This window comes from Buceros rhinoceros, unplaced genomic scaffold (genome assembly GCF_000710305.1).
Source record: "Buceros rhinoceros silvestris isolate BGI_N320 unplaced genomic scaffold, ASM71030v1 scaffold31848, whole genome shotgun sequence".
NCBI classification, from domain to species: Eukaryota; Metazoa; Chordata; class Aves; order Bucerotiformes; family Bucerotidae; genus Buceros; species Buceros rhinoceros.
The window spans coordinates 8,958-18,380 of NW_010427956.1; the positions used below are offsets into that span (position 1 = coordinate 8,958).

At 56.6% G+C, this 9,423-nt stretch overlaps 1 protein-coding gene across 1 annotated transcript in view; it reads right to left on the bottom strand.

The window, feature by feature from the left end:
• Positions 1 to 8,711, bottom strand: part of LOC104498705 (serine/threonine-protein phosphatase 6 regulatory subunit 2-like) — a gene marked incomplete at its 3' end in the record, with an annotated part of 16,085 nt that extends 7,374 nt beyond the window's left edge. Inside the window, exons 1-3 of the mRNA XM_010142117.1 lie at positions 8,461 to 8,711; positions 2,976 to 3,162; positions 2,158 to 2,295 (exon numbers count right to left, since the gene is read on the bottom strand). Of these exons, the coding sequence (XP_010140419.1) occupies positions 2,158 to 2,295; positions 2,976 to 3,162; positions 8,461 to 8,687 (552 nt within the window). The remainder of the gene's footprint in view (positions 1 to 2,157; positions 2,296 to 2,975; positions 3,163 to 8,460) is intronic.
• Between the last annotated feature and the right edge of the window lie 712 nt (positions 8,712 to 9,423).

Genomic DNA, 9,423 nt, shown 5'->3' on the forward strand with positions numbered 1-9,423 from the left:
ACTGCGGGGAAAGGAAGAAGGAAAGAGAATCCTGGTTTGAGATCACGGAATCCAAAGCAAGAGGATCTCAGGGAGCTTTGTGTAACACAAGCTTTTCCAGAAGGTAGAGCCCTCTGCTTCCAGTTCAGAATCAAAGCCCCAGGCAGGACACAGGCTTCCGCGGCACACGGAGGAGTGCGGTAATTGCACGCCCCGCCCAGGGGACTGAGGACCTAAATGCCTTGGAAAACATGGAAGGGACCAGCTGTAAACACCACCTCACCGGGGCAGCACGAGCATCGTCGTCCACGTGTTCTCCTACCATCTCCTACTCCTAACGACCTCTGGGACGTTGGGATGGCACAACAATGCTGCTGTCCTCACTCTATACCACCCTCACCCCCCTTCTTTCTCCTCGCACAAGCTCTCGCCTTCTCTCCCCTCCCTGACCCAGACAAACACACCGCACCGCCTGCAGATGGTACCTCCCGCCTCCTGCCCCTCAGCCCCATGTCTCATCTCCTCCCTCTTCATCCCAGGCAAGCGGCTGGACATCGAACATCCATCAACCTGACCAGCTGCACCCCGGCTGCTTTGGAAATGCCTGACCCAGCGCTGTCCCAAGGGGGAAAGCCTGTGGCGCTTTCTGCAGCGCTAGCACCTTCCATCGCTGGTCAGACACGTCAGGGAGAACACCAGCAGCCTCCTGCATCCACCGCTCTCTGGGAAGGCTCTGTTGCACCTTCTCCCCTCGAACGCTCATTTGTGTCTTATCTATCCACGCTCCATAGACTTCAGCTATGAGCCTTATGCCGGTTCCTTACCAGCTCCGCTCTAAGAACCTTCCCCTCGATCTCCCCCAGCCTCCACTCTCCCTGCGGGGCACAACAGACGTCTGCCCTAAACCAGAACCCCCAGCTCACCCTTTTTAGTGACCTTCCCAGGAGTAACACTGCTGGTTTCCTGCTAAGTCTGAACTGTCTGACTTTGTCTCTTTCCTGGTGTCTCTTATCACTGCAAAAATACCAGGGCTGTCCAAAACTCCTCCCCACACACAGCTGGGAAACCAAGCATTTCATTCGAGACCATTTCAGATCGAGTTTCTGTAGTTTCTTCTCCCCAGCATCCAGTTCACACAACAGTTCAGAACACTGGATTCTGAAGGTATTTCTCCTCATCATCTCTGCCAGCCTCTCCCTTCAGGCTCTTCCACTGGTTTCTACTTCTCCAGCATCAAAACTGAACTCCTGAGTCTTCTCCTCAAGGCCATCACAGCAGAGCTGATCCCTGCTGTGTCTCAACACAACACTTGCCATCTCCATTCCACTCACAGAGCAGCTGTCCAGCCCCTGACTCTCTTCCTCACCTCCCAGTGCTCGGTACAGCTCTGTACCAGTGTGTGCTCTGCGCGATGCCCTGCGAGGCTGAGGAGGCCTCGAGCAGCGATCGCCCAGCGCGGGTCTCTGCGCCCAACACTCCCCTGCTCGGCTACGTCAGCGCTGCGGACACGCCGCCACAGGCACAGCGCCTGCCAGGCGCGCACACCCCGGGGTGAGCTCCCGTCACTCCAGCAGAGCTTTCCACAGGCTCTTCTGGTTTACTGAGAGGGACCTGAAGCAAGTTTTTTTCCTCCCGTCCTGCACATCTGCCTAGTAAAGGGGGGATGAGGCAGCCCCACCCGGAATGGGCTGTGAAGGGAGAAAAACCTGTCCTGCCTGTAAAGCAAACTAAGCTCCTCAGTGAGGTATTTTATACAGCTGCCTCTTAGGGAGGGGCATGAGGAGGCACAAGATACCATCTGTGAAAATCACAGACACCCTTGGACACAGCAGGGAATTAAACAGATTCCTGTCCCAAACGATCAGTCTACAGCTCTGAACACTGGGGAAGAGGACAAATTTCCTTTGTCAAGCCAACAGCGGTTGCGGCATGGAAGAATGACTCTGAAACCCTTCACAGCCAGGGGCTGACCCAGGCTGCTTCTGCCAGCGAGCCACAGCCGGGCTGAAGGAGCCAAAGCAACCAGCCTGGCCACTCCAGCACGAAGGGTAAGTTTCCAGGAGAGAGGATTGGCTCCCATAATAAACAACAAAAAGAATTCTTTTTTTTTTTTACAGGACATGAGCAGACAACCCCCTCGTCCCCCAGGCTGGCAGAGAAAGGGCAGCAGGTCCTCACATTGAGCACTTCCTGCCGCAGCGTTGCGGGCTCCACGCAGCTGATGAGGCGCAGCAGCAGGTCCATCATCGCCGACGTGTCTATATGCTTTAGCACCAGGCTAATGAATTTGTCTTTTTTCCTTAGAAAGGCGATCACCTGCAAGTAGAAGTGTCATCGTCAGCTGCCAGTCCAGCACGCAGCCACGGAGCACCCTGCGCTTCACCAACCAACCGCACTGGATGCGCAAAGCTGCCAGGCGGAGAAGTCCTCCAGGGACTGAGAGATGGGGTAAGGCAGCACTGAATCGAATCCTTTCAGCTCTCTTTTCTTTCCCCCGAGGAAGCCGAGCCCATAGAAATAACAGTGCCAAGAAGCTGGCGAAGCTGAAGGATTCTCCAGAGCGCTAAGGCTCTCCGGCAGCCCAGGTGCAGAAGGCCCGCTCTGAACTGGAACACGCGTATGCCGAAAGCCCGTTCAGCTCGTGTCTCCAGCACCCCTCTTACCGGCATGGACTATGGAACGAGACGATGCCGGGCAACGATCAAAGGACCCATCAACATGCCTCAGTGCAGAAAATAAAGCTTTAGCTGCGGGACAGGAAGGTGGCAGCTGCTGCAGAGCTGACACCAGAACTATGCCAAGGTGTCGAGATGAGCCGGCACCTCCCTCCACGGGGGAATCAGAGAACTTTTCAGAGCCAAGCTAAGAGCAGAGCGAGCTATTTGTGCCCTGTGAGAGCACCGCGAGGTCCTGAGGGCAGCAGTGACCCCCCGCACCACCCACACACGTTACTGAACCCGTCTGTGCTCGTGGCTCGGGACAACGCTGATCCCTACCTGCTCCGTTTTCCTCGCGATGAGATTCCCAATAGTCTTACTGAAGAAGCTGGCAAGCAGAGGGTTCAGAGGCGGCTCGTGATCCAAGAAGTCGTAGAGGATGTTCAGCAGAGTTTCATCCCCGCCCAGCTTGTCGTTGATCTGCGGCACGTCCGAGGTCAGCAGTTCGCAGGCTGTGTTTGGGTATCTGGAAGGGCAGAACCGCAGCAACTCAGTGACAGCCCTCCAGAACACCCTCCCTCGGCCAGCTTACATAGGGGAGGGGGATGCTCCTTCCTGGAGACAGCGGTGAAGAAACCCCCATGAGACACGGGGGTCCTCTCCATTAAGGGCACGTTTTCAGGAAACGCTATTTCCTGTAGCGCATCACGGGGGTTTCACACCTGAACTACCCAGCTCAGCTGCCTTCAGACCACAGCTACCTCTGAGGGGTGCCTCATCACTTCCAAAACGCTGAACATCTCCTTAGACCTTTTAACACGAATCCGTTTGCACAACTGGAATCAACCCGCATCGGAGGCTGACTGAAGGGTGCACATTTTAGCAGGTTTCTGTGGAAACTCTGTGAAAGTTACTCTTTCTGCTACTGGACCTGAACTAAAAATGAGCATCATCTATTTTACTTTAAATCAAGAGGATGAGAATTGAGACAGACCATTAGATCCAAAGACCCCCTCACAAGCGAGCAGACACTGCGTACACACACTGCCCGAGCCAGCCTCTTCAGCCCCTGTTGTCAGCAATGTCTCCGACTGTCTGTAAAACGAGCCCGGCTTTCACGCGGTGTTGCTGGGCCCGCCTGGGACAGTTTTGCTCACTGAAGTCAGAGTGTGACATTATATCTGACAGGGAATGAACCCCCCTTTTGCTTTCCTGACCTTGTTTCTTGCTCTTCCCGGTGATGCTTTTAGAAACGGGCCCCGTTACGATCAGGAGAGGCAATAAAGTGTTTATAATTAATACTATGTTTATAATCAAAGCCTGAAGTACCAAAGCGCAACCGTACAAAGCCACCGCCTAAACTCAACACAAAACCGTGCTTTTTGGAGCCAGTTTTGCTAAAAGGCTGAAGTTTCTTGGGGTTGAGGTTTCCCATTACAAGCCAGCTGGCTGGTGCCCACCCACCGGTGCAGCCTCTCCATGACTGGGGAGGTGAGGGAACGGGCCGGGGACGGGACGCTGTCCGCACCAGATGTCACCTACCTCATTCCAGCGGTTCCTTGTTCCATTACTCTCAGTTTCAGACTCTGGCTGCTGTCCACCTACAAAAATCCCTGAGAACTCCTTTGAGAAAGACCTTTCACTGTCACCCCAAGGTTACTGTCACCAGAAACAGCAGCTCCGCAGCGCTGTGGCATGCAGCCCTCACCGCGCCGCAGCACCACCTGCACAGTTCAGTACACGTATGACCTCAGAGCCAGCGGGACCTTCTCTGTCAGCCGTGACTTACCCTTCCCCACCGAGTGTTTAAGGGCTCCGACCCGCTTCAGCGGGTCTCAGCACAAAGCAGTGACCCTGACCCCACCTTCCCCCAAGTGCTGGTCCTCAGCCACATCCTAAAGCCCTTCGGGTTGGTTACCAAGTGACACAGATGACAAGCAAAGCTTGTCCTTTATGGTTGGGGTGTTCCTGTAAGCAGAGCCCATTATGTTTTATTATTTTTTCCCCCAAAGCAAAAGAATTTACTGTGTGTCTTAATACCAGCCAACTAAATTAATGGAACCCTCAGAACACTCTTCCCTGCTGGTCCTGTAAGCAGCACTGTCACCTCCCCACAGGCAGGACCCCAGGTTTGCCCCTTGCAGTAACGGCACAAGCTCCACCGCTGCCTGTGACTGCCCTGAGCTTTGGCCTCCCCAGACACGGCATATGCCACACGTCTGGCAGCGCTCCCTGAGCCGGTGACCACCTCCCGGGGAGGGCATGTGGAAGGGCAGGGTGCTCTGCAGGCCCTCGGCTCTCCTCAGGTCATAGACCAGGCTGGAGCTTCCATTCGGTCCCTGCGCGTTCAAGCCCATCACCCCATGCCTGCCCTGCCCTGATAACTGGGATTTCTTTGGGCTTCCTGCGTTCACTGAAGAGAATTTTCAGTTTAGAAATTCCACACCTCAGCCTTCCCAGGCGAAGCCTTACTTGACCCACGGCAGCTCTTCCCAGGGAGACCGCTCCTCGCCCTGGCAGTACGTGAGGGGTGAAGACCAGAGCCACAGGCTGACCCTAACTCCTCCGGTGCGTCCCCCAAGCTGCTGCGTGCGGAGCCCGGTGCTGTCGCTCCTGACACCCCCCTGCGCTGCCTGTTCATCTGGTGTCCCAGCACTCTGCCCACCAGCACATCAGAGCCCCCCCGAGATGTGCAGGCTAACATGGGGCCCACCAGTGTTCCCAGTCAGCACAGACCGCTCTTGCTACAGCACCACTTGGCCACATAACATCACGAGCTCTTCCCACCTGCACTCACTGAGTAATTCTGCGTTCTAGGCTTCCTGCCTCTACAGTCCACCCCGCTCCTCCTCACGTGTGACTGTCTCAAATCACACAGGACCCAGCAGGGCAAAACCCGAGAGCAGGAACCACCCGTTCCCCCACCTCGAGTTCTTCTCCTCAAGCAGCCCCTAACGGATGGCACAACCTCCCCCATCACCCCCCGACAGCTTGTCCTCAGCACTCTCTGATAAGGCCCCTTGTCCTTCTGGGCTGCGTTCATGCCACACGGGGCACATGGCCATCACCCACATGTTTGAGGGGGTCTGCTCCTGCTCTGAAGCCTGCCCTCCCTCTACAGAAGCGGCCCCGAATGCCGGCCGAGGGCCTGTGTGCAGAGGGGAGTCTGTGCCCTGCGCTGCCAGCCCGCCACTCCCGCAGTGTACGCACGGCAGAGTTACCGGCTCACAGACCCCGCTCAAGAACCGCTGTCCCATCTGCCACCTCCAGCCCGCTGGGTTGAAGGTTGGCCAGTTCAGCACCTCATATTTGAATCCCTCTACATCACTCGGGGGGCACCAGCCCCTCCTCCCACTGTTCCACCGGGTTTGTCCCGCGGGTGCTCTGCTGAGAGAGCTGCTGGGGCTGCTCCCCTCTCAGACAGACACCCCTCGGGAATCCCCCGGGAAGCCTTTGAAGCCAGCACCAACCCGATGGTTAAGGGAGCTCTGCCGTAGTCCTGCGCCCCGTCACGCGGGTACTCCCAGCTGCCCCACGCGTTCTCGGAGAGGCGTCCTCCCTCTGATGGGTCTGGAGTGCCCCTGGTTTTGCCTTTAGCCAACGGCTTCTCAGAACTCCCTTCTCCAGCCTCTCGGATTAACTCGCTGCTATCCACCTCCTGCCGGGACACAACCTCCCTCCTGGGAGGAGATCTGCACCAGCGGTGGGTCCGTGGTTCTAACCAAGCCAGTTCTCTGCATCCGGGGTTTGTTCAATCCCTGCAGTACAAGCTCTGCACTTCCCACGAGCCCCCAGGACGTTCCCAGGCCAGCTGTGAGCTTTGCACCCTTTCCCAGCACCGCTGGCTTCCTCACCGGCCTCCTCCTCTTCATGCAGCTCCACTCCTCCAGTTAGAAAAACAAACCCCAAGCCTGCGCTAGTGCCATTCGTGTCTCCTCTGCTCCGAGGAGGACGTTAAGTTGGAGCACATTACGGTTACTATTACCCAGGGCTTTTACCACGGTTCCATCTCCTGGAGCCACCAGGGGATGTGACACCTCCTTCCCCTGCTTCTGGCTCGCTGCTCCACGCAGAAGGCATTCGCGACTGCTGTGCCGTGCCTTCCTGGGCAGCTTCTCTCCTGAATGCGGGGAACTCGCAGCCCAGCCAGGTCTCAAGGACAGAGCTCCTGGAGGACTCTGAGCTCGGGGCCTTCCCAGCCCAGCAAGTTCCTCCCTGCCCCAGTTTAAGGAAAGCTGGTGGAAGTTTCTAAGAGCCAGCAGCTGGGTAACATTTGGATTCAGGAGAGTCCGTTCTCTCTGCTTAGCCTTTGTTTATTCCAAAAGCTGCCCCATTTCCAATGAGCTTAAACCCTCTCTCCCCTTCCCGGTGCTCGCCACGCTTTGAAAACGCTTCTCTGCCTGCTCACCTCGGGAAGCATTTCCCCAAGAACCAGGATCAGCCAGTGGTTCTGTGGCCCGGCAGGCAGGTCACACCGCAGTCCTCGCTGCCACCACCAACACGCTGTCGTCTGCAGTGTGTTCCCACACCCCCCCCACCACAGTGCTTCTCCGGCAGGCACCGTACGGCTGCTCTCAGCAGAGGGAGAAGGTGGAATGCCATCATCCGATGACAAGATGGGGCAACCAGGCTGCCAGCACAGGCCTTCCCAGCACCACATTGGCTATCTTGCCGGCCCAGGAGACTCTGGAAGCTCACCACTGCCACCTTTGTCCACACCTCCTGCTGGGCCTTGAGCTGCCTAAACCACACGCTGCCTTCGGAAGCTGATGAATGGGCCTTTAATCCCGCGCATGGAAGTCATGGATGCCTGGGAGCGAGCTCTGAGGCTGAGCTTCCCTCTTTGTTTTGGTTTGCATGGAGGACTTTGACCTCTCGAAACACATTTCCTCTGCTCGTGGACTCCTGAGCTGAGGGAGGTACTGCCCATCCTCGCTCAGCCCGGCTGGCGTGAGTCCTGGCCATCCCCCTTTCCGAGCAGAAGCCTTGCAAAAGCAGCCATGTCATACTCCAAGTTACCGCGGGAGCTCTTTCCCAGCACTCACTTAACTGGACGTCGTCCCCTGAGCACCCACGACTCCCTCCCCTCACACCCAACAACGTGCCCACCTCTGTGGGGGTGGCACCCACCAGCCAACACCAGTCCCTTCCCACGGTGACACACCTGCCTGGGTTGGTTTGTTTATTTACAGAGTGAGCAGCCTCTCACTGTTACATGAACTGAGCAAAGAAACAAACCTCCCAAGGCCAGAATGTTGATGTTTTCAAGCGAAACATTCAGACAGGAATGTCTAAACACGGCTTGCTCTGGGACCGAGCACCGTGAGGAGCTCACCAGCAGCAGGAACAGGCTCTTTACCAGGGGAGAGCCTCTCCCAGGCTGCAGGGTCCCCGAGATCCGTGGTTTTGCGCACGAAGCACGCTGACAACACCGCGTCTTCTACTGCGGGGGCAGCTCACCGCTGCAAGCTTGGCAGCTGCGAACCACGCGAGAGCAGGAGCGTGTGTGCGCCGCAGAGCGGGACACTCCTCACTCGCCGCTCTGGTAAAACCCTCCAAAGGTACTTCCGAGGCACTGGTTATTTTGCTTGCAAGGTTCTGAACACACAGCAAGAGGTTTGGGTGTTTTTCAGACACAATCAACATCAAACCATCTAAGTAAAAAAACGAGTTTCTGAGAACTGTCTGCAAATGCTGGGAAACGTTTCAGAGGGAACCGGCCAGCCTTTCTGCCGGGGCTGGAATGGTTACACCCAGCTGGCACCAGAGCGTGCCCGGCAGCTCTGGCTTCTTTCTTCGGAGAGGACAGAAAAGCGGTACCTACTTGAAGCGGACCTTCTCGTCCATATCCACAGGGGGCTCATGGGTGATGAGGTTGACCAGCTCCTCCATGCAGTGCTGCTGGCAGAGGAAGTCCAGCAGCTTGCGGTTCTGAGCCTTGCACTCCTGTAAGATGTCATCTTCATCCATCAGCTCGTGAAGTGTCACATCTTCCTTATCCAGCAGCTTGTCCACGTGTGATGTTGTGTTCAAATCAAACTTCCAGAACATGTTGATGGGACACAACTAGCTACAAGGCAAAAACACAGGAGTTACTCTTCCGTCTTTGCTTTGCAAGGCTGAGCAGGACAGCTGCCATCGGCCACTAACACCACTGCAAGTCTGTCCTCCAAAGGAACGACTCTTTGCACTGGGAAACCAGCACAACTCCGCTTACAGCTGTAGGAGATCAGCAGTGGACACAGCGTCTGCCTGAATTAACCTGAACTGCAGGTCCCTGGAACTCAAATCAAACGTTCCATCCGTGCAGAGAAAGGCTTTGCTGGTCTCAGCCAGCAAAACCGTGCTGCTGTGCTGGCAGAAACCGTTCGCATTAGAACCAGTTTAGGGGGTTTCGTATTATTTGTGTTTCAGAGCCAGGCTTGTGGGCCCAAACTGCACCAGCGGATGATTTCTGCAAGCAGAAGGAACACCTCAGTGTACACAGACCGGCAAGAGACAGACCATCACTGGAAAGCCCTGAAAACCCCAACCTGCTGCTGGGGGCCAGCGGGGACATCGGCAGACCCAGAGCTGAACTGCCAAGGAATACAGCTGGGGGAACACTGGAGCAGAGGACACCGCGACACTGCACACCCCAGCGAAGGACAGACCTTACAGCCCCTCCGGAGCTGGAGCCCGCTCCCACCAAGCCTAGGAAGCCGCCGCCGCCGCCACTGTCGGCGAGCGAGCCCTGCCCCGGCTGCACTGTTTCCCCTCCACACGCACCCAGCCGCGCCCCGGGCAC